This window comes from Anopheles darlingi, chromosome 2, assembly GCF_943734745.1.
Source record: "Anopheles darlingi chromosome 2, idAnoDarlMG_H_01, whole genome shotgun sequence".
Lineage (NCBI taxonomy): Eukaryota > Metazoa > Arthropoda > Insecta > Diptera > Culicidae > Anopheles > Anopheles darlingi.
The window spans coordinates 35,659,403-35,684,386 of NC_064874.1; the positions used below are offsets into that span (position 1 = coordinate 35,659,403).

The 24,984-nt window shown below is 50.3% G+C and overlaps 2 protein-coding genes across 9 annotated transcripts in view; both read right to left on the reverse strand.

The window, feature by feature from the left end:
• The window catches only part of LOC125950282 (autophagy-related protein 16-1), a 633,733-nt gene that overhangs the window by 316,041 nt on the left and 292,708 nt on the right, over positions 1 to 24,984 (reverse strand). The gene's annotated exons all lie outside the window — the stretch shown is intronic.
• Positions 1 to 24,984, reverse strand: part of LOC125950261 (uncharacterized) — a 92,272-nt gene that overhangs the window by 6,711 nt on the left and 60,577 nt on the right. For 7 of the 8 annotated variants that reach the window (XM_049678080.1, XM_049678078.1, XM_049678084.1 and 4 more), the window contains one exon: positions 1 to 5,989. This exon is cut by the window's left edge and continues 6,711 nt beyond it. In XM_049678080.1, the coding sequence (XP_049534037.1) occupies positions 1,963 to 5,989 (4,027 nt within the window). In that variant the 3' untranslated portion in view covers positions 1 to 1,962. The remainder of the gene's footprint in view (positions 5,990 to 24,984) is intronic. The other variant, XM_049678079.1, reaches the window with a different exon arrangement.

A 24,984-nucleotide genomic window follows, 5' to 3' on the forward strand; every position in this document is an offset into this window, starting at 1 on the left:
TCTCCTTCTCGCGATCGAACCTCGATCCTCCGAACCTTAAATATTCGTGCCCTTTGCCCTGTGCCCTGATATCTGCCCTTCCAAATGCTTGCATCTAGGTGTGTGTGTGTGTGTTTGTTTGTGTGTGTCTTCGTGTTCTTAGATGGCCTAAAGAACCGGGGCCGGGACTGAATGGGGAGGAAAAGCGAAACACCCAAAAAGCCGCCCCTCAAAATGGTCTGTCCGTGTGTTTGTGGTGGGCGACGGAGAAAAGGGAAGAGCTCCCTCCTTTCTGGCCGTGGCCGTGGCGCCCCCAAACGTGTCGAGATTTCCTAGATTAAAGCCTAAAAAAGTTATCCAAAAATTGTAATTACAGAGTTCAGTTCCGCGGTACGTTTCCTTCCTTCTTCCATGCGCCATTTTCACGAGCCCCTTGTTCGCGCTCCTCGATCGAGTGAGAGTAGTTCCAGGGTGGGGGAGAGAGGGTAGTTGGAAGGAAAAATGCTACCAAGTGTGTGTGTGTGTGTGTGTGTGTGTGTGTGTGAGGGTTTCTTGGGGTCTGGCGCTATAATGGTGGTAGTGACGATCGACGACTAAGGCTCTGATTGCACCAACGAGGTTGGTTTTTGCGCCGGAGAAAGCTCAAGGAAGTCTGTTTGGCTTCCGTTTGGTTCACTTCACGTTCACTTGTTTGGTGGTGAGTTTGGTCGTGATGCTGATTATTCGGTGTGGTGTTTGTGGTGGTGGATTTCCTCTATTGCCTCTAGTGCGATTTCTATTGCGAATGCTGCTGCTGCTGCTGCTGCTGCTACTGGAGCTCTCTCTCTCTTTCTATCTCTCTATCTCCTGTGGTGTAGTCATGCTCAAGATGAATTATGGACATTTGTGATGTTGATGAGTGTGTACGTGTGTGTGTGTGAGAAAAATGTAGGTGTGAGAGTGTTGTTCACACCGAAGCCTATTTGTCGATTGTCTAAAACGTTACTCTATCAAGGAGCAGCTGCTTCTGCTTCGTTTGCTCCCATTTTGTGTTTCTGGCTGGCTTGCGACGGGAATCTGTCTGTTTGTCTAGGTTTGTATTTCGCGATTTTCCCTTATTTCCCATGTCGGTAAACCACTTGTTTTTCTCTCTCTCTCTATCTCTCTCTCTCTCTGTGGACGCCGTAGAAGCCTCACGATCGTGCATGCCGTTGATGATGATGATGATGGCGGCGCTGCCTAATGCTGCAGGATGATTGCTGGAGATGGAAAGATAGTTTGCTTCTTCTTCAGATTTCCACGCTTTCTTTGAATAGAAAAGAATGCCTTGCTTTGCTTTGCTCCATCTCTCTTCCTCTTCTAACGATGCCTTCAATGCCCACCCGCGAAACTGTGTCCTGTGTAGACTGTTGTCGCCCCCTTTTGGGGAGACCCATAAGAAAACGGTTTTCAGATACCGACCAGATGGTCGGCGTATCCCGGAGCCGAGGAGAGAAAGAGAAAGAGAGATCTTTTGCCTTCCTCTCGATCTCGGTCGGTTACCCCTCTCTCTCTCTCTCGCTTGCATCGTTTCGACTCTGTTGTCTTATAAATGGATAAAATTGTTAACACTTCGTCCTCTCTGTTAGCGGCTTTGTTTTGTTTTGTTTTGTTTTGTTTTGTTTTGTTTGCTTCCCAACTACTATTTCGCTACTTTCTTCTTCCTTCTTCCATGTTCTCTTCTTCTCTTCCTTCCTTCTTTCTTTCTCTTTGTCCTTCCGTGTGTACTTTCTTCTTTCCCCTAGTCCCTTTGACTACCAACCAGTCGAGTACTGTTTTGAACTTTATATATATATATATATATATATATATACGATTACTCCATTCTCGGTCACGGTCTCGAGAGTGAGGAAAGTAGTGTCTTAGTAGGGATTCTGGATGGCGGGTAGTGGTGTTGGTGGTGGCCTCACCTGCACCATTGGGCACCAGACCAGATTAGCAGATGCATCGCCGCCACAGCCGCTCCTACGAGCTGTCATCGCCGCCGGTGATCCCCGGTGGACGGAGCTGCTGTTGCTGTTGCTGTTGCTGTTGCTGTTGGTGATGCTGCTGCTGCTGGAGGTGATGTTGTTGGCTGAGGCTATGGCGCAGACTAAGCGCCGCCGCCTGATGATGATGATGATGCGATGATCCATGGAGATGCTGCTGCTGCTGCTGCTGCAACCCGGCCGCCGCTAGTGATCGTGACGATCCACCGACCGCATCATCCGAATCCCCACCATCCGAGTGTTGATGATGATGGCCACCGTTGAGCTCTTCCATCGCGGTCCGCTGTAGTTGCGCCACGGACATCGACGAAAGGTTCTCGCGCAGCTTCATCAGATGCTCCATATTCCCGAGCGATAGCTGGGAGCTCGGTTTGCTGCTACCGGTCGACGACGTGGACGACGCACCCGGGCTGGCCCGTTCCCGCTTCACCAGCACCGTCGCATCCGGATGGAAACCGAGCGGTGAGCTGGTGGCCGCACGCTTCAGTCCACCTCCTTTGCCGAGTAACGCCATGCTGCTACCATCGCCGGTGCCATCGAGGACGCCACCACTCATCGCATCACTCCTTGGCGAGACCGTCGATCGGCCAAGGTTACTCTTCAGCAGCAGCTGATCGAACAGGGCACCATGGTGGTGGTGGTGATGGTGGTGGCCACCGTGAGACGGCGAAAGTCCATCGCCCGGTTTCTTGTCCAAACTGTGCCGGATAATGTCGTCCAGAAAGGAGCCACCGTTCGTACCGCTACCATCGTACAGCTGCTCGGCCATCTCGCGCACACTGCTACCCTTCGGTAGTCCCGTCGGTACGGATTTACCGCCGGCACCGGCACCGGCACCGTGATGCTGATGATGATGCGAATGACGATGGCCACCGTCCGGCGATAGGGCCGCACTGGCCGCTTCCTGCTGGAACCGTTGCATCAGCGCATTTGTCGAGCCAAACAGACTGGCCGCGGCGGCGGTGGCCCCGGCATCGGAACCGGCACCACCACTCTGTTGACCACCTGCACCACGCCCGCTAAAATCAACCCCCGGAAGGGCCGAGAAACCGGCGGCCGCCGCTGCTGCCGCCTGGGGCCAGAAAAAGGACGAAGCACCGTACGGCAGTCCGTGGCCGGCACCGATCGCCGCCGCCGCCGCATCGAACATCGAACCGGGCATCGTCTTAAGGCCACCGTTCGGTGAACCGAGTCCAAAGGGGGGCGCTGGCTGTGAGCCGGCCGGCTGCTGACCGCCACCAGCGCCCGTTGTCCCGTCGTGCCGGTGTTGCCCGGTGTGGTTTTTGTTCGTGCCACCGGACGCTTTACTTCCGGTACCCGTTCCACCACCGGTTGCTAGTGCGCTCGCTTTACCTGCGGCTCCCTTGACGCCATCGAGACCACCGGATCGTAAACCGGTTCCGGATGCATCCGCCTTCGAGGAACCTCCTCCACCCAACCGCTGATGATGCGCATGGTGGTGATGATGCGAATGATGATGGTGATGATCGTCCAGACCGGGCTGGGGCTTGGGTTCCCGTTTCCGGGGCCGCATCAGGTGCCGTTCCTTCACCTTGTACTCGAGCGTCGAATGGGGCACCCCGTAGTAGCTACCGGCCCGGTGCACGGACATTTCCCCACGCTGGACCGCTTTGACCGCTTCGACGAGACTGTCGCGATCGTAGTTACGGTATTTGCCGCGTTTCGGTCGCGTACCCTTACCACCGGTGCCCGTGTTGTTGTTGTTGTTATTGTTGTTGTTACCGTTACCGTTGTTGTTGTTGTTATTTGCAGCTGCTGCAGCGGCCGCTGCCGCTGCCAGCTGGGCACCACCGAGCCCGGTACCGAGACCGGCGGCTGCGGCGGCGGCCGCCGCTGCTGCCGCTGCCGCCGCCGCCACCGCCGCATTCCCACTGCCGAAGTGTGAAATGTCACCGAGCGTCTTGATGACCGAGATGCTGGGACGCTTCTGCATTTGTTCCATTTGTTGCTTCAACAAACTATCTGTCACCTGCTGTTGTTGCTGTTGTTGCTGTTGTTGATGTTGCTGTTGCTGCTGCTGTTGCTGCTGCTGCTGCTGTTGGTGCTTCTGAAAGTTCTCGCTAATGCTCCGTACGATCACCTCGTGCACGGAGAGCATCGCCTGCTTGTTGCCTGCGGCTGCCAGTGCCGGTGAAGCGGCCGATCGCGTACCGCCCGGAGTGGTGGCGGGTGCTGGCGGGGAAATGGCGGCATCGACGGGTTTGAGGGCGCCCCGCAGGTTCATCAACGGTGGCGAAATAACGGCACCGAGCTGATGATGCTGATGCTGATGATGATGGTTCGTCGTCGTTTGTGGTAGACCGGCACCGGCCGTTCGCGGATCCACCGAAGACGCAACCGAGAGTGTGGAAAGGGGTGAGGAAGAGGAAAGGGAAGAGGCAAGGGAAGGTTGTTGCGTCACGCCGAGCGGTACCGTCGACAGGTTCGCTGCAACGTTGTTGCCAACAGGGGGCGCTAGTTGTTGCTGTTGCTGCTGCTGAGGACTAGTGGAAGGATGTTGCTGCAGATGAAGGTGTTGCTGCTGCTGCTGCTGTTGCTGGAGGTGGTGCTGATGATGGTTCCGGGGACCAACACCGACACCGACGAGATTGCTCAGTACGGCCGCAGCGGCCGCCGTCGGTGGTGATGGTGACGTCAGCAGTGCACCTTGATGGTGATGATGATGCAGATGACGTTGCTGCTGCTGATGATGCTGCTCCAGCTCACCATTCTTCGGTCCGGGACCGGGCGAAAGCACGGCCGCTGGTGGTAGTACCGGAGCCGGCGCTCGACCATAGGACGGAATTTTGAGGATGACGGATTGTGGATCTTCGGCACCGGGATCACGATCGAGCTCGATCGAGGACAGCGACACCGGTGTGTCCGGTGTACCGGAGGCGGAGATCGTCCGCAGCTTTCGCTCCTGCTGGAGCTGCTGCAGAAACGGCAAGTAGCAGGCCGGATCGAGACCGGGCGGCGGCAGTCCAGTTGGCGTCTGCTGGTGTTGATGATGATGATGCTGTTGCTGTGTTGTCGCCGGTGTTGTCGCTCCGTTGGCAGTGCCGAGGGCCGCACTCAGCGATGGTGACGAACAGTTGACGTTGCTGCTGTTGACGTTGATGGTGGCCGGAAGGAGAGGGGTGGCCGGCGAGACCGGGGCTACACCGGCCGTGGCCGGTACCGGGGTCGCATGGGCACTAACCATCTTGATCTGATCGGCCAGCTCCTGTTGCTTTTCGAGCAGTTTGCGCAACAAATCGGGCAGTTCGGCCAGCACCGCCTGCTGTGCCTCGTTCGATGCCTGGGCCCGGGCACTGGCCGTGACCGCCAGCATACGCTGCACCTGCATCAGCAGGCCCGGATCGAGTAGCGTGGAATCGGCGGCGGCGGCCGTCGCCGGCGTCGTCGCCAGCAACGGGGATGATGATTGTGTCGTGGCCGGCGGTGTCGTGGTGGTTGTCGCAGCACCGGCTGCTGGCGGTCGATTACCGACGGTGCTGCTGGTCGCCGGATGTGACTGGATGTGTTGCTTGAGGGCGAGCGCCTCCAGGATGGCCGGTTCCGGGGTGCCACGCTGGACACTGCCGGTTGGCGTCGTCGCTTCGTGGCGCGCCGTATCGTACATCTTCAGCACCATCTCGGCCAGCACGTGATGCGGCAGTTTGTCCAGCAGTTCCGCCTCCTTCATCTCCTCGTCCTGTGAGTCCTTATCGTCGTCATCATCCAGCAGAGCCTCGGCGCAGAGGCCACCGATACCAAGACCACCGGCACCACCACCTGCACCACCACCACCACCAACGATGCCTCGCTTGTAACCGATGGCCAGTTTGTAGACTTTGTTGCGGAGCGTCGACCGCGGAATGCCGTACTGGACGGCGGCCCGGCGTGTCCCGAGCCGGCCACTGATGATGTCCTGCAGTGCGCTCTGCAGCCCATCCTCGGTGTACGCTTTGCGGCCACCGACGGCACCGCTGACCGGTGATAGACGTGCTGGTTTTGATCTGCTAAGGGAAGAGAGACAGAGAGAGAGAGAGGCGAAAGAGAAGAAAAAAAATGGAAGCATTTAGTAGTCATCGATTTCCTGCGACTCGATCTCGGACCATATATAAACCCCAATGCCTGCTGAGATATTTTCACACAAAATCCACCGACACAAAACGTGCAAGGCAAACGTGATTTTTCATAAATTTTTCGCGTCGCGCAAGACGTTTTTTTCCCCTTGGGTTTTGGGCTTTGGCCGAGGCGCCTCCTTCGGTCGAGGCACTTGAAGCCATGCCGTGGCCACGAGACCATCGTCAACCATATCGCTTACGCCAGCATCTAGCGGGCGTTTCGGGTGCTTTTCACTCTTTTCACATTTTCGCTTCCGCGTCGCCTCCTTCTCGTGCTCTCATTGTCCAACTGAGCGAAAAAAAACGGGATGAAGGAAGGAAGGGTAGGAAAGGTGAGGATTAGTGGGGGGAGGGGGTACCCTCTTATGTGGGGGGTGGTGCGGTATGGCTTGGTGAAAATTTTTCGCCTGCCAGAAACCAAGTGCCACTCGGTCGCTGCTCCGGAGTGTGCAACCAGAGTGTGTGTGTGTGTGTGTGTGTGTGTGTGTAAGCGTCATGCATCCTTCTCTCTTGATTGCACGTGTGCTCGTGTATGTGTGTGTGTGTGTGTGTGCAAAATGGGGACTGGCGTCGTACAAGGACGATCACCAGCGACGTCTCGCGGTGACACACCAGCAATGGCCCCGTAGACTATGGTGAGGCGGGGGGGGGGGGGGGGAGTGGCACACACGCCAGTAAAAATAGCGCCAATCAAGGGCCAACGAAAGAAGGAGCAGAAGCGAAGAGAGAGAGAGAGAAAGCGCGCAAGGCTCGGAGGTACTTTGTGTGTGTAGGTGTGTGGGATAGGAGTGTGCCAGCGAGTGGGTGGCGAAAATGAAGCACGAAAGCACCTATCCTAGCCAAGCCAAGCCACAACCGACCAACAGACCGACCGACCGACCGAACGAAGCAACTTAACTGCTCCGGAACGGTTGAATTGAGCGGAAGCGAGTAGAAGGAGCAACGGGACGGGGTGACTTTACACGTCTTGACGGCAGTCAGGAGCCACTTTGGAGGCCCACTTGCCCTAATTCGGTGCGAAACGAAACTGCATTCGCGACGAACTCGCGCTAGAGAACCGGCCACCAGCTACGGAAGCAACGCCAGCTATAGCCGGGATCTAATCGCAGCTTTGGCAACGCAAAGGACACGTTTTTCGCTCGAAAAGAAATGCTGTTTTTGGAATAAAATTCCCAACATCTTAGCATGCCGTGTCTTTTGACATAGGGCCCTATTGCGAGTGTCTTGTGTTGCAAACGAGACTGCCTTACTACTGCTGAAAAAACTTAGCAGTCTTGTTTAGCTTTTATGAATTAACTAGTGAATTTTTACAGCCTGATTTCAAAACAAATACTAATACTTCCAAATTAATCACCAACACAATTAAAAATCAACATCCTTCGGTCCAATGGCAACTACGACCAAAACGAAAAAATATACCATTTTCAGCCTCGTTTTCAAGACTCAGAGTCTGTTGCCAAAAGCTACCAGACTCTGAGTCTTGAAAACGAGACTGAAAGTCGCGTTGCCATTGGACCGAAGGATGTTGGTTTTTAGTGGTGTTGGTGATTAATTTGGTAGTATTAGTATTTGTTTTGAAATCAGGCTGTAAAAATTCACTAGTTCATTCATAAAAGCTAAACAAGACTGCTAAGTTTTTTCAGCAGTAGTAAGGCAGTCTCGTTTGCAAGACAAGACACTCGCAATAGGGCCCATAATTTGTGTTTAAAATACTTCGAGACTCGCCCTCCCGATGGCATTCATTTCTTGGAGAGAAAAGTATGAGACATCCAATCTGGACTCGAGGTTTGTCAATTTTTTTCCGCTGGTTTTGAATGTTTTTCAAACAATTTGCTCGATAGTAGCCGCAATCAACAACAAAATAGAGCTCGAGCGAAATTTTGTTTCTTGTATGAGTCTTGTTTGCACGATAGTAGAGGGAACAAATGTTACATTGTAGTAGGCTGCGACGTTTTAAATGGTACCGAGTAAAGATTTTTTTCTCTTAAGGGGGGGCTTCGCTATTTTATTTTAATTTCTTCGCATTTACTTTTTATATTTTTTTTTCTTATGAGTGCTTATTTTTTCAAGAGTATTATGTTAAATTTTGGGAACAATCGAAGCAAAACTGGCAGAGATATGGATTTTTGAAAATTCGCCTTTCATACAATCCTCAATGTATCTCGCGACTTTGAATCGCGATTCCCAAAACCTACGTTTTCAAAGCCGGTGCCCATCGTAGCATAAAAACTACTTGACCGATCGATTTGAAATTTTGAACACATAATCTTTACACTTTTTGCCAGGTAGCCCCGTCGAGTTTTTCTTAAAATTATTGATACTTTTTTTTACATAATTTTTTGAATTATGTAAAGCCCATTGTTTGACGCAATTTCCAAAAAAAAAGCATCACTTTTTCAACTTCAAAAATCTGCCAAAAATCTAAAAATGAGAAATTTCACAAAAACTCGACGGGGCTACCTGGATAAACTTATGATCTAACAAAAGAATATTTATTTGTATATTGCTGATGACCCAGCACGTGGCTACCATGGGCACCGCAAAAAGTACATTTTGGCAAACTTGCCTTTCAAGATTGGAAGCCATGAACGTAGTTTTGAGCAAATCTTCTTCAAAATAGAACCAAATTTTCTTGAAAAATTGTAGTTTAATCTGAAATTATTTTGAAAAATTAAAGTAGACTGGTTTCTTCACTAAAAATCATCAAAAATAAGCCTTTTTTAGACCCGAAATAACCAAAGCCCCCCCTTAAAACTGAGCCATTCAGCTCTCAGCGGCTGTAAACGAAAAAAATGTACGGAGAGCAATTTGCCTCCGCAAATCTGAACAATTGTTTGGCCAACTCGTTGTTTGTCCGAACAATTTGCCCATGTATGGGAGGGCTTTAAGGTACTTCCCACCCCAAAAACGAATCCAATTAATGGTCTCGTTGATGAAGATAATTTAACAAAGTCACCCGGGCACATTTGATGAGTCGCTTTTTGTGGTGAGCATTGGACTGCGTGTTCCTTAGCAACTTTCCTCCGGCCACATAGGTTCCGTGGATTGCGTTGCAATGGAAACAACGGATTTCTGGTGCTGCGACAACGACGACGACGACGAATGCATCGATCGATTCCGTTTTGACCATATTACTCCAAAAACGAAACACATCCCTACATTTGACCCCGGTTCGGTCCACACCAATCGCAATGACCACCCTCCGAGCGAAGGCGAAAAGAAAAAAAAAACAGGGGGACAAACGGACACAAAAACCAACAATCCAATCGCCAAGCCAAGAGATACAGAGAGAAAGAGAGAGAAAGAGAGAAATGGAAGAGGAAGAAAGAAAGGGAAAGAAGAAGCGAGACCGTGAAGTGGTGTGATGTGATAATTGCATCATAAAACGCGTCCCCTCCCACCACCCCCCACTCTCGCGATAACTCCCGATCCCGATGCTTTGACCATGATGGTGGCTGGTTGGCCCCGGCGGCATCAGGTTACTGACCAGCGCAACGTGCCACCCGAGGAGTAAAAGAGAGTGAGCAAGCGAGAGAGAGAGAGCGAGCAAGAGAAAGGGTGTATCTGGTGTCGTCGGCGACGATCGAAGGATCTTCTTATCTCCTCGCTACGGTACGCGTCTTGTTCGCGTCGCCGGTTCCAGAGTGGGTCGTGGTCGGTCATTTGCCGGGCCAAGGCTGGACTACTGTAGTCCACCCTGTTGTAGTTGCCTTTGACGTCGGTCTACGGAAAAGGAACGGAAACTCAGGACCCCGCCTGACGCTTGACGGTTGATGATTATGTCGTTGTGCTTTTAGAGGGTTACACTCTTGGCCATTTACACTCCACTGTGTGTGTGTGTCACTCTTTTTGCGGAAGAAATGGATCCGCAACGATGGCAAAAAAAAACACACAGACAAACACACTGACAATCGGCCACGAAGTATCACGGGCATGCTGCGTGGCGTAAGATGCGAAAGAAGATACTGATGAGGAACAGTCCCTCACGTCACCGTCATCGAATGAAGTGCATCAAAACGATGCGAGCACCCAGCGTCAACGTCACCAACAACATATTAAACATCACGAGTTCGCTGCTCTGCTCAGCGTTGTTGTTGCGGATCTTGTCGTCCTCTCAATCGCCGCCCTGGAATTAGACGCCAAGCGATGACGTTCCCCGAAATAGGGAGGACACACACACACACTCTCTCTCTCTCTTTTGCTCGAAATGCAACGATCCCCCAAACCATCATCTCAACCGTTGAAAGCGGGCGCTCGCAAAGGATACCGAGGGTCCTTTCGGTGATAAAGGAATCTGCGGAGGAAAGACGGAGCCGAGGAAGGCGCGAAGGAAGGAAGACGACGTGTGTCTAGACGTGTCGATTTTTGTGAAGCCTCTTGTTCGGCTGTTGGCCCAAATTCCCGTGTCATCATCCACCAGCACCACCAGCACCAGCACCGTTGTCATCGTCATCGTCGTCATCGTCGTCGTCGTCATCGTCGTTGTGTGTTTGAATTGACGACGATGCAAAGAGAAAGGGAAAGACACGGGGGTGGGGGTTGTAAAATCGGGTTCAAGTGGTTGTGGTCGCTTCATTCCGGGAACTCCCTCGCGCATATTGCACTAACTACCGTTGCACTCGCTTGCGGCTTGCAGCCGTTTTCGGTGGGAATTGGAATCGAAAACGAAAGGGAACAGTAGGAAAAACAGAAAAACAAAAACCACGGAGCCTACTTGGACACGGGACCATTTTCCTCGAAATCCCGTCCCGTGTGTCGTGTGTTGGCTAATAAATGTTTGGTTCGCGAGCGCGCGCGCGCGCAGCTTATGACACTTTCGGTGGCCAGGAATGTCATCGCGGTTCTGCGGTGCGCCGCCCGTGTTTGCGTAACATACACCGGGAGGGACGGTGGAAAGTGCAAAGCTGGCATCTGGGAACTGCCTTCTTCTTCGATTGCTCTGATGGATGGTTGTAAATGCAATGTACCAAGTAACAAACATTCCTCTGCACTACGTTATCAATCCCCTTTTGTCGTCTGTGGTTGTTATCAGTGCCCGGTGCTCTGCAGCACCGTCACCGGTACCGTTCGGTCTCCGAATCCGAATATTATCCGAGCCCCTTTTGCTGGCCGTTGTGTGTGCGTGCGAGCGAGTTTTCGGGCAACATGGCTGTTGTTTAGAAAGATGGCGATTGGCAGAACCGCCATCATCATCATCATCACCATCGTCATCATCGAGCTTGGTGGAGGAGGGGGTGTAGAAACCGGTTCCCTGGTCCCCGGTCCCCTCGGGCAAACCGGTTTTTCGGTGCTGCGTCTCCGTCTTTGTTTCTCTCCCCACTCCCTTTTGTGCACCTGATTCGTTTGAATTTATGTTGTTGGCATCCCATTCGTGTTTAGAAGAAGCGCCCGGCGCGGAACTGACATTAGAAACGCCCCTTAAAAGCGTTCGCCGCCATCGGCCGATCGGCCATATTGGAAGATTAGATATGCTTACGGGAAAGGTAGGAGAATGAGAAGCAAGACGATAAAAGACACACACACACACATACGTACATGTTGTAGCGAACGTAATTTGGATGCGATTGCTAATTCCAATTAGCGAGTAAAAGCTTCAGGGCGTGTGGTTTCGGAAGGCAGTGGGGTTGGGGGTTGGCCTAAACAACCCACGTGTGCCACTTGTGCTTCTACAGCCTCTAGCTGCTTAGCATGTTTTGTCAGTTTTTGTCAATGCACTGTGAAATGTGTCTGTTTATCGTGCAACGGCGCCGGAAGGTCAGTTCGGTGTTTGGTAATTCAGCAACGTGATGGTAGCCCAGAATAGGTGTCACCATTACTAATATGCGTGTAGTTTCCACAGCAAAAGAAAAGGCTCATTATCGGTTTGTAGTACAAACTGTAGTTGCCTGTTTGTTATGACCGAAAGTTATGGAAACAATGCGAGATCATATTGGGTTTTTTTTCAGCAAAATGTTATACTTTATGGCATTTTAATAGTAACATACGACACTGAGATCTGTTTTTTACTTTGATAGTTGTCAAGAAGTTTTAGATCGTTCAATGGAAGCTATATAAACTCATCAAGTACGAAAGAAGGAAATAAAAGAGCGAAAAGGAACAAATTAATTAGTCTGGTGGGGATAATCTGGCCTTGGCATGTGTAACGTTAACTCAAATTACTCAAAACAACTTAGCAGAATGCCTATAAATGATGTAAACCTTAAAACATATAAGATTCAAAGAGTACATTTTTTGGCGATTTTCGTTGTTCAAAATATTCGAAAATAGTTAATTCTCGCACGATGGTTGCGACAAATTGATGTCAGCAGCAAAGTTTAAACTGTTTCGAAACATTCGAAAACCAGCAAAATGTTCGAGTGTATTGCAAAAAGTCTTTTTGACGTTAAAAAGTGTCGAAAATGATATTTCTCGGAGGAATGTCATGAAAAGATAAACTATCGTTTCCAAGTTTCCAAGACAAAAATTATCGCGGAAAGATTGTTTTCAATACTAAACATATTTATGCTTTTCCAATGCCATTCCGAGAACCATCAAATTGTTCAAAGGACGATTCTAATCCGACTGATAAAGCAAAGAAGATTCCTCATTTAATGAATAGTGAAGAATGGCCATTATCTTTACTGAGTTTTTACCGATTTTTCTACTTAAAACGTAGTTAAATACTGATAAACAGGAAACAATCGGATTCGAAATGGTCGAATTCGAATTTAAGAATCGTTGCTTCGTTTGATTTGCCAAATAGATTTTCAGTTCGAAGATATTTATATCGCGTTGGTAGCGTTCGGTGCCACCCGCTGCCCCGCTACCCTTGTCACAGCTAATAGCCACCAATCTTGCACCCCTTCCCCCCCCCCTTTTTCCTATCCTTTAAGCCCCCCCAAACCACAAACGAATGAACGACGCACACGTAACCGTAAGTCGTAGTCGAACTCACAGCCTGCTGTGTGTGTACGCGGGGCCACACATTGCCACCGGCACATGCACCATTAACGCACACACACCAAAATAAGGAGTCCACCAAACCATCCACCGGGAGCCACCAAGGATCCGGAAAAGTGCATCCTTCGAAGAGGGTCTTTCGAGGTCGCCCCTCTTAACCGGTCCCCCGGGAGGCCCTTCTTTCGCGCGTTTTTTTCGGTAGATAAATCTTACATTCCGCCTCGGTTCGTCCTTGTTCCTCTGTATGTATGTGCGTGTGTTTGAGACAGAGAGAGAGCAAGACGATATGCATGTGTGTCACTGTCGCTGCGCCTGCTATGTTTAAGGGAACTGGACGACGTAAATGCAACGGAGCCACACACACACACACACACACACACACACGCGCGCGCCCTATGCAGTTTTCGGTGCATCGTTGCACCAGTCTCAAGCACCTCCGGTCGCCTCGATGCACATTCGCGGTGTGACCGTTTTTGGTGCACTAAAAAAACTCGCAATCACATGCAGGGTGGTGGTGGCGGTGAGTAGCTGAGGGGTCCTCCCCCCTAGGGGTGGTTTCCTGTTCCCTCTTCTCTCGGTGTCGGTGTCCACCAAACACGGGAACACCGAGCGGCTCGATTCGAGAGCAGTGCAAACAGTTTGCACATTGCAACCGAACCGACGACGACGACGACGACGACGAAAGACCAGCAGAGGAAGAAGAAAAAGAAAAAGAAGAAGAAGAAGAAGCGGAAGGGGTACGGCCTGACTCACTGACCAAGCCTCCTAGGCATAGTGGCCACACCGCACCGCACCGCACCGCACTCCACCGGTGTGGCGTCCTATTTCGTATCTTCCCGGACGTATCTAGAGACGAGACCGACGGAGGGCAACGGACGGTCGCGGAAGACGGAAGCAGCATGGTGGACGGTGGACGCGGTGCCAGCGGCGACTACGGGAGCGGAGCGTACTGGGAGAAGGGGGAACACACACACACACGAGCGCGATTTATTCCTGCGACCAACCGGCGGACCTTTGCCGGACGAAAATGCATTCGTAATGTGTGCATTCAAAGGGACAAACAGAGAGGGAGGGAGAGAGAGAGAGAGAGAGAGAGAGACAGAGAGAGAGAGAGAGAGAGAGGCCACTCGTGTGCTAGAAGGGAGTGATGGTCCCTCGGGCGGCGGCATGCACACCATACATTGACACACACACACATGGAGTGGTCCAACGCGATGCAATTTTTGCATCGTTTCTGCATCCACGTCTCTCTCTCTCTCTCTGTCTGTCTCTCTCTCTCTGCGTGTTTGTATTTTGTTTGCATTTTTCTTAAAAAACGGGCATAATTTTGTGCATATGTAACCTGTGCCAGGGACCCAACCCCCAGCCTATGGTTCTGTCAGCCGGAACATAGATTTTTTGTTGATGTTGATTGCCCACTGCATACATGGCGGTGGTATGACGGTGGTGGTGGCCGTGGCCGGAGGAGTTACGCGATGCATTCTGCACTGGACGCTATTCTATTATGCGGCGTCTCCCCTCCTCTCCCTTTCCCTTCCCCAGCCCCTCTGTTCCACTGTCAATTGTGCCTTGATTTGGCTTAACCGAGGAGGGGGGAACGCGTACGACGAAGTGGCCCCTTCCTCCTGTGCGTGTGTGTGTGTGTGTGTGTGTGTGTCGTTTTTTCCATTTTTTCCGTTTGTTGTTGTCCGTCCCCCGGGTCCTGGGCCCCAAAAGGATCTTCCAACACACACCACGGCGACAAATACGCTCGATCTAGTACACCATGATATCGATCTGACAGTTAGCGTGTGAGTGTGTGTGTGTGCGTGCGTGCGTGCGTGCGTGTGGATAACCGGACTACTTCGGTTTACTTGGTTTGGGGCACCGATTGGCATATAAACTGTCAAATCCCTTAATGCACCGGTTCGGTCGGTCGGGCGGCTCGATGCGTGACAGGCAGCATATTACCGGGGACCTTCCTTCCAGGGAAAAGATGCCGCCACCAAAAAAAGCGCAAAATGGTTGAATTGCGCCGAAGGCGAATAATCGACAATGACAGAAAATCTAAACCACTACCACTAGGCCTGGGGAGAGGGAGAGAGAAGGAAAGCGATCGAAAGGACACCCTCCGAGACACGCAACACATACCCAAAACGTCGTCGTGCACACGGAACCGAATGCATCGCGGCCGGGTTTTGTGGTTATTCCTTCCTTCTTTCCTTCCTTGCACAAAGTCCCTTAAAAAGGGGGCCATTTTTTTTTGATAGAGTAGAGAAAACACCCAAACACGGGGTGGTGGTGGTTTCGGGCACCGGACACCGAAGCTCCATTGCCCATTGCCATTATTCCTGGCATTCCTGGTCGACAGATATACATATTCGCCCATGCAGCCCACAACATGCTGCACAAACATATCAAGAGTGCACATGCCGAGCGGTAATGCAACCGTGCATGCAATGCAGTCGGCATACGCCCGTGTGTGTGTGCGACGTTTTCGGGAGTGCATTTTGTGGTTGACGCTACCAGCACCCATCACCACCCACCCTGGAGGTTGATGTAAGTTATGGTTCCTTGGAAAATTGTGGGGGGGAAAATGCAAAAGAAAACGACAGAGGAGAGGAGAGTGAAGAGCGGAGGCTTCATTCCCTCGAAAAACACGAACCTTGCGCCTCGTTACAAACACACCGTCGTCACCGTGTGTGTGTGTGCCGGTGCATGCTTTTGTATAAATTTCCCTCCCAAGGGGGTGTTGCAGTTGCAGCGGCGCTGACGATCCCAATGCACTGCACTGCACTGCAGCCTGCAGCCTGCAGGAACTCGAACATTCGCGTTCGGTTTTTCGGTTTTCCGCTGGGTTCGTACCGTTCTCTTTCCGTTTTTCCTTTTTCCTGCTGCTGCTGCTTTTTTTCCCCCTTCCTCCCTTTGGCAAGGCAAGAGCCGGACCATAAGACTTCTTCTTCTTTCACTTCTTTCCTTCCTTTTGGGCCCTAAAGGGAGCTTCGGCCGCGATTTCGTAAAAGGAGATGCACTTTTCTGCATCGTGAAAAGTGCCGCAAATCGGTCGTGTGCAATCGGAAGGGGATTAGGGAAACATGGGGAGGGGGGGCTGAGGACCTGGAACTAATGAAAGGACGCAGCGTAGGGTGGAGAGAGACGTCCTGTCTGACGTCTTCACCATCACCACCACCACCACCACTGTTGGGCACACTGGCGACGATGCTTTTCTCTCGCTTTTCCGACTGCACTTTCCACTCCTTTTCTGCGACATACACACAAAAAACAACCCCCCCGAGACGCCTGACTGAAAGGCCAGGAGGTGGTGGTGGTGGTGAGTTTTTAAAATTTTGATGAGAGCCCCCTCCGTGCTCCTTTGCGTCCCTCTGGCGTGCAGTGCCCAAAACCTTCGGTGCGGTACGGTGTGGTGACATCCACTACTACCGTGCTCTGTGTGTGTGTGTGTGTGCGACATATTCTTTTTTTTCTTCCGTTGTTTTCCTGCCTTCATGTGTGTTCCGCGGTGGTGGCCAAATGCAAATGCACTTCTCGTCCGACGACGACGACGACGACGACCATACATGTCCATGTGTGTACGATGCTCTCTCTCTCTCACTCTCTCTTTCTTTCCTTTAGTGTGTGCTAGTGTGTGTTGGTAGCGAGCGGTGGAAAAATGCTGAAATATCCTGCAAGACGACGAAACGGTCGCAGCAGGCAATGACACGGATCGGTGCAACGATGACACGAATCCTCCTCCTTCTCGCGTACACCGGTAAAAGGTAAACTGGCGACCACATATGGGCGCGTGCGTCCGTCTGTGTGTGTGTGTGTTCACATGTGGCCATGGGTTTTTTTCGTTTACTTCTTCTTCTGATTCTTCTTTCTGCTTCTTCCTTCTTTCAGCTAATAAAAGGAAGAAAAAAAACAGGAACGACCGTCCCAAAAGGAGCGCCATCGTTGATGATGCCGATGCAATCACGGGCAGTGGTGGTGGTGGTGGTGGTGTCCCCTTCTTGGTGTCGATGAGGAATGTCCCTCCACGGGTGTAATGCCAGCTCGCTGGCGCGGGTAGCCAGAAAGAGATGGAAACATGGAAAGGGGGGAAATGTGACTCGGCGGAAGGAAGGGACTCGGAACGCTGCAGCGAGCGAACTGCAATCTGCACCGCCACCAGAAATGCATTTCGTCGACGGAAATAGGGAACGACGGGCTGGGAAGGGATGCGATGGGAGTTGCTTCCTTGCTACACACACACGTACGTTGCGTGCATGTGTGTGTGTGTGTGTGTGTGTGAAGCAGGGATTCGACGAAGATTTGGCTTCTTCTTCTTCTTCTTCTTCCGTCTCCCGTCCGAAGCGGAAGTTCGGCAGTCGGCAAGGGTCATTAACCTTCGCTCTGCCTTCACCTTTATGCCGAAAAGTGACAATAAAGAGGGGAATAGATTTTGGGGCTTTGCGATCGAAAACCGAGCCAGAAAGTCTGGCGTCTGTCGAGTGTTTGACGCCTTTTGAGTGCATCGAGGGGACTGTTTTTGTCGGATATCAATTTTCCTTTTGCAAAACCAAAAGGCATACTCGTCTTGCCGAATGCTGCGTTCGATTTAAGGGAGGAATAATGTTATTGACTGTTAGGAATGAGAATATTGTGCAACAAAATTAGATGCATCGGAGCAAATTGAAAAAAGACTGACTGACATTTCAATGCTAGCAATCTGTTTGTCTGAAACAGCGCCACACACACGTACACAATATTATTGTGCAATATTTCAGTTCACTTTAATTCTAGCATATTTTACAGAGCATAAATACACTTAATCAATCCAAGCAAACTAGCAAACATATTGACTGATAGTATTGCGCTTGAGTGGTCCATTTAGCGGTAACTATTTTCAAAATCGGTTTCCATGACAACGTCTTTAAGACCATTCGTCACCTAATCATGACCATCTAACATAAAGGCCTTTATTTTTACATCTCAAACTATTAATTGTATTTTTTTAACATATTCTCATGGAATTGGATGCTAATGTGCTTCAAACGATGTTGTTTAATATGATATTTGCGAAAATATATAAAGTCATATCGTTTTAGCTCAAAAGCTTCAAGTAATTGTTTCTATTTTTATGCCTCAACTAATTATAATCATCAGTAAAACGGTGAGGACATTGTTTTGGATGCTTTAGCTTGTTGCTTCCGTGAACGTGAAGCTCTGATCATAACAAAACATTAATCCGACTGCAATACACACCTTCAATACGCGGTCCATTGCCACCTAATCTGTCGAATTTGCTTATAAGACAAGCGATCCAGGATTGCAGTTGCAGAAGATTGCAACCTCTGCGCAACTTTTTGCAAACGTTTGCTATTTCCAGCCACTGCCGCTGGCTGGCCAGCCAGCCAGAATCCGCGCGCTCCCGAGTGTTGGGCAATAATTATAATGGACACATCACATTAACGTGGCGTGGCATTTGGCCAACAACATGATGTGCAACGAGTGGCCACGATATGGACTATACGGGAACGTTGTCATCGCCATGCTATCCGTGTGTGGACCACCGCCTTGCAGGTTGGCTTGCTTCCGAATTCCGAAGGAAGATGATGCTCTCGGTGCATCATAATGGCGATTGCAACAAGCTCCGGTCCTGGTCAGTGGCCAGAGAGCAGGAGGGGTGGGTGGCAAAAAGTGATGACGAGCTTACTTTATAATTAAACTCTCTCTTTCTCTCTCTCTCTCTCTCTCTCTGCCCTGGGCACGACATTTCGGGGAAGACATTTCGCGGTTCCATTGGTGTCGGCTATTCTCGGTCTCCGTTGTCAAATTGTCGTCGTCCTCGCCGTCCTTGTTCTCGTCTTGATAAATGATTTTGGTACTCGACAATCCACGACCCCGAGAACCCCCCTCCCCCCCCCCCCAAAGTGGGAAGTGGGACACGGTGCCAAAAGTTCACCGTTTCGGTTCGGTTTGCGCGCACTGCCACTGACTGACTGACCAAGACTAATCTATTTCGTTCCGTCCGTCCGGAGCTACCGGAGGAGGTCACCGTCCCCCGACCAACAGACCGGCGGATCGCGAATCGATGTGATTAAATATTTTAAGGTCAAATTTATTATTTATGAAACTCGCGTAAACCGCCACGAGGACGTCGTCGTCGTCGTCGTCTAGGAACGCGCTTCGATTAATGTTGCAGTAATGCAACGCACCGCACCGCACCGCACACATCTTACAGCATGCACATGCACCCTACACCCTTTCCGCCCGGTACCCCCGGGGGGCGTTACCGGCATCTCCCGCGTTTTCTTTGTCCAAAGATCAGTATCCAACGTGTGCGTTCGTGCGTGCGTGTCTTATGTGACCGCGATCGTGCGCACAGAAGAGAGAAAGAGAGAACGAGATGGAATCACATAAAAGAAAGAGAGAGATCGAAAAAAAGAAGAAACAAACCGTGGTGCTGCTGCTGGAAAACGAAAACCAAGAAGCGAATGGACGGAATCGACGACAAAAAGGTCACGACGACGACAACGACGACGAGCGCGCGAGGTCGCCAGCTCTGGCAGCTAGCCAACCTGGCCTGGCCCGGGCTGGCCCTCCTCCATCATCAATTCGTTCGCTGGAGGGCGCGAAACGGTGCTACGCAAGTGGCATTTCGTAATGTCGCCGCCGTCGTCGTCGTCGTTGCTGCTGCTGACATTTGATGGTCGATCGGCGACCGCCGAGTGACCAATCCTTACGCCCCTGTTACGCCGCCTCAAAACATACGCAAAAACAGTGCCCCCAACCCCCTCCCCCATCCCTCCATGATTCCACTGACCCCCCCACATATGGTCACGTAATAATGTGCTGCGGCAGCAGCAGCAGCAGCAGCAACCGACATACCGGACGCTCGGTTTGTTTAGGAACGAATTTAGGCTCACAGCAGGCCATGCCAGGCCCCGGGTAAGAGGTCCAGTGGTCCATCTTGGCAGAGGTTTCGCGAAACGACATCCAACTCCGCGATCCGCTAAATAACGCCAACGTCACCACCACCACCACTGCTAGGCATTCCATTCCTCTCGCACACTGCGAGGTGATAATTTGCTAACCAAAGTCGGTTTCGTGCCTTCATCGCCTGCTTTTCTTCCCTTTTTTTTTTGTTTAGGGGTCATCTCAGTGACGATCGCACACTTCGCGCACTTCGAAGCCCAAGCATGCCAGCATGCAGCTAAAAGCCAGGGCTGCTAGGATTATTTTGACTTGTGGTGTATGGTGTGTGTGTGGCCGACAAATCTGCTAACCACCGCTAAAGCGACCCGCGGAAATTCAAGGAAATGCGCGGAACTCGTACGCGGAATTGCGCACAACGTTGTTGGTTTTTTGGTCGGAACGATCGGCGATGGCACATTGGCAGCAGCAGCAGCAGCAGCAGCTTGTTGCAAGCTCTGCACCTTATATTGTATGCTGCGATGCACTCATTTCTTTGGAAATACAACCGGATCAGTCGCACCTCGCGATTGCGTTTCGTTGATTGTTTTTGCATCATCTCTGTTCGGGGGCGGTCACGTTTAATATTGTAAAAATGTGGATTGCTTCCTCCTCTCGCACCCCTTCACAATCCGTTTAAAGTGGAAATACAAACGGTATTTGTCCTTTTTAAGCTTCCTTTTCTCTTCTATTTTTTTGTTGTTTTTTTTTTCAAATTTCCATTCCAACTGCGCAACCATTTCCGCGACCCGCATTTGATTGATCCCTGGGGTAGCAGAGGAAGGGGGAAGGGGGGGGGGGACTTGATCAGTGGGCCTGACAGCAAAAACCATATAGAAAATGGTCCCGGCTCTCCATTTCTAATTGGAATCCACCGGTTTGGTGGATTTGGTTTTTTTTTCCGAATCGTTCTATTTTATTTTTTTTGCTCTGTTGACAGGATCTGGATCCATCCCAGCAACCCGCGCGGAAGCATTATGGGAGCGCCCATTGCCGGTGCCCATCCGGTTTCCAATCCGTTTCCGCTTCTGCTCTGTGTGTGTGCGCGTTTATGCGATCAATGTGCCAATGGAAATAGATGCAAAATAATAGGAAGCACATAAATGGGCAGCGGCAAAGCAAAAAAAAAAAAACAAAAAAAAAACGGTGGAGGCTGGTTATTTTAACTACGTTGGTGAGAAAAACGGACACCAATAATACAAAAATATGGGTTGCAAATTCATCGCCGAGCTTTCCATTCCTTTTTTTCCGGCACCTTTTTTCACCGGACCCGGGGATTCTACAATCTATCCACATGCCACGTTTCAATGGAGGCGCTCCCATAGGGTCCATAGCTTTCCGGAGGGGGCTAGCGAGTGATAGCATGTGACACACACACACACGCACAGGTTATGCAAAGCATAGAGGGCATAGAGATGCGGCGGAACAAACAAAGCGAGAGCGGAGCAAAGGAAATGTTTGAAAAATAAAACTACAATAACAACAAAAAAAAAAGCGGTGGCACCATCATCACAAAGAAAATAAAATGGAAAATGGAATGTTAAAAGCGCACAAAAATGCGCGCGGTGCGCAGTGCCCGCCCGTGGTTCGTCATTCAATTAACAGCTAGAAACAATTGAACAGATTTTTTCTTTTTAACAGAAAGCCGGAAGGTGGGGTGGGAGGCGAGGGTGAGAAAAATCCTTTTGATGGTAAAATATATGTATATATCATTGACCCGTCAATATTGATCCAATGAGAAATGCATACACACACACAAAAAAAGATGCCCAGCTGCAGCAGCATGACGAAGAGTGACGCAAATCGCCGGACAGCGCACAAATGGTGGCGACAAAATATCCTGGAACGCGCCGCGTATTACTCGAAAACGGACGCGCATCACACGCACAATAGGGGAGGTCCGTTGCAATGGTAAAGTGCAGCCAATTGCTATTGGACAACTTACAAAGAGCTGACCATATTGGCCAGTAGTGTATGAAAATATGAGTGATAAACTTAATAAGAGGAAGAAAGAAAGTTGTTGAAAGGCAAAAAAAGCATTATACTACTGTGTTGGGCTAGTTACGATGCTTTACTAGCCGGAGTTGGATGTAAAATGTGTAAAAGAAAATAAATTCCACGTGCACGAATAACATGTCAATGCATAATTCCCACGATAACCCTCACGAAGGGGACACGCACATATCTGCATCACTCCAAATACGCCGACACCGGCGCCTGGTATCAAGTAGCATAATTTGTCAGTTTGTCACCAGTAAAAACCATCATCATCCTCACACACACACACACACGCTTTAGTGTGAACGTTAAAATTTGTCAAACACGTCGCGTGGAATCGCACGCCACGATTCTTGAGACGATGCTGTCAGGATGAATCCCGGCCGGACTAATTCATTGAACGATCTGGAACCATTTAGCAACACCACTTGGCCCACCATCCACTTGATACTTGAACACTTGTAGTCGGTTGGTGTCACATTAAAATGGGCAAAACATTACAACTTTCTTCAAAGCAGATCGTTGCGAGCGTTGAACACATATCGTTCGCGACGAAGCAGAAGCTAAATGAGCGAATGATTAATGAAAAACAGATTGCTGCGATTGCAAACGAAACGAAACGAACGAACGAACGGAGATGGTGGTTCCTGGTGGAGGATGGTGTTACCAGGGAAGCAATCCCTAGCAGGCCGGCAGCTGTCGTCGTGATTTCTTTCCGTCCACCGATCATCGTACCGATCAAATGGACCCGTGGGCTCTCTTCTCAAACAAATCAGCAAATGGCGCGGAAAACAAATTGATAAAAAAATATAACAGGGCCTCCAGAAAACGGCCAAGTAGTGATCGTGACAAGCGTAAAGACAATCCCCTCACGAGGTTTTTTTTATCCGAGTCAACATGCGTGCATCATCATCATCATCATCAGTGCCAGATGCATCACAACAGAGCGCATAAAGGGAGTTGATTGCCCTTTTTCGGATGCGGATTTTTCTCCCCCCGACTCTCGGTGGTGGTGGTGAAATGCAATTGCAAACGCATAAATTTGGACCATATGGAGTCAAAGCGGCAAGCATATCATCCATTGCGTGGCGTTCTTGACGTTTGCTTGCTTGCTTGGGCGTGCAAAAAGAAAGTCAGAACCGCAGAGAGGGTGCCGAATAAAAAAGGGGAAAGGGGGTGGCGGTGGCGGCGGCGGCGGCGACAATACGAGAACCGCAGCACGACAGCGACAGCGACGTATTATGCACTGTGCGCTGTTCGCATAACCGCTGCGAGGATCGCAATATTATAATTCCCTCTTTTCCCTTTCTTTCTCTCTCTCTCTCTGTTTTGTTTGCTGTTTTGTATTTTTTTTTGTTTTGCCGCGTTTTGCGTTTTTCCTTTTCCGTACATTTAGAACAGCATGCTGCACACGAAACGAAATGGAAAGTTGGGGTCGCCAAATGGGGTCGACGAGATCAACGACCTCGCCATTGCCGCCTGCCTTGTTGGTGCATCTCTTTCCATCTCCGTTTCGCTACCGTGTAGCTGCCACTAATAAGTATAATAATAATAAAAAAAAAAGATGTGCAATTCTAACGGGATGCTCGACGCTGAACCCCGAAAAGCGAAAAGAGCGTCCAGGGCTTCTACCCAACCAACCAACCAACCAACCAACCAACCGTAACAGTAATGATGCACCAGCACCACGAGAACAACCAAATATCATCCCCGAATGGCACTGGATTTCGGTTGTGTTTGGTGTTCTCTGTCCTCCCCCCTTTTTTGTGTCTTTTGCAACAAGAGGGACCGACAACTTTGGTGGATTGGATCAGAAGCAAGAGATTAAGGTGCCGGTAAGGGGTTGACAGCATGGAATGGAACGAAAAGAAGGAGAGAAGGGAAGAAGCAGCAGCAGCATACACATTCTGACACCCGTGGTTCTCGTGTTGAACCCCATCGCCCGGTAGCATAACATTGCATACACTCCCGAAAAACGAAGTGTGAGTGAGAATTGTCCCCAAATCGTGGGGTGCATGACACTTTCTGTCGTACGCGTAGAATGCACCGCAATCCACCGAAGGAAACATAATTATTAGTGCACCGACTATGTGCGTGTGTTTTTTTTATGATGATGATTATTTTGGCGGCAAATTAACCTTACGAGGACGCGCCGCGACTTTTACGAGCGGCCCTACCCTACCCTACACTCCAGCACCCAGCGGACGGCTGGATGTGAACGAACTTTGCGGTATTCGGTGGTGGTCTGTTCGTTGAGTTGAATGCTTTTATGCGCCATCATCAGATGTGTGATGTTTTTGATGATGATGATTCGGATGATGCGGATGATGCTCGGGTGCAACATGTGCGCAACATTATAATGTTGTCCGGAACAGACGGAACAACGGCTGGTATCAACCCTTATTCTTTCTCCCTTCTTTTTTTTTTCACTCCCCGAATCACAGCACATGTGATGGTGGACAGGACGGCAGAACGGACTCCACGCCAATCTGCCAAACGTTGAACGTCACGTGTTCCTTGGATCCCTTCAGCCACACTGCTGCGAGAAGCAGCGAGAGTGATTCAAGTGAAAGCAACAGCAGCAGCAGCAGCAGCAGGCGACGACGACGAAGGGATGCAACGCCTTCTGGGTTCTGGTGTTTGGCAAATGGCAAATCAAAAACAAAAAACAAAAAAACGAAGGAAAATCTGTTCCCTTTCGGGGTGCGGCGGCGCTCGGTCGTTTCGGGGGTTTACGATGTGTCAAGCAACAAATCTAGCGGCTGTCATGCCGCCTCCTTTTTTTTTGTGGTGATGGTGAATTTGGTGGTGATGGTATCACATTAGCGAGCATCATTCTTCTTTCTCCACATCCGGGAAAACCCGGGCTGGTTGACAGCTGGTTAAGATTAACCCTTTGAGAGAGCGGCCAGTATCGATGAAATGCATTTCATTCGCATGGAATTGAATTCTCAACAAGTTGCATTCTTATAACAAGTTTTCTTTACATAAACCGACGACGTAATAACAAAGCAAAC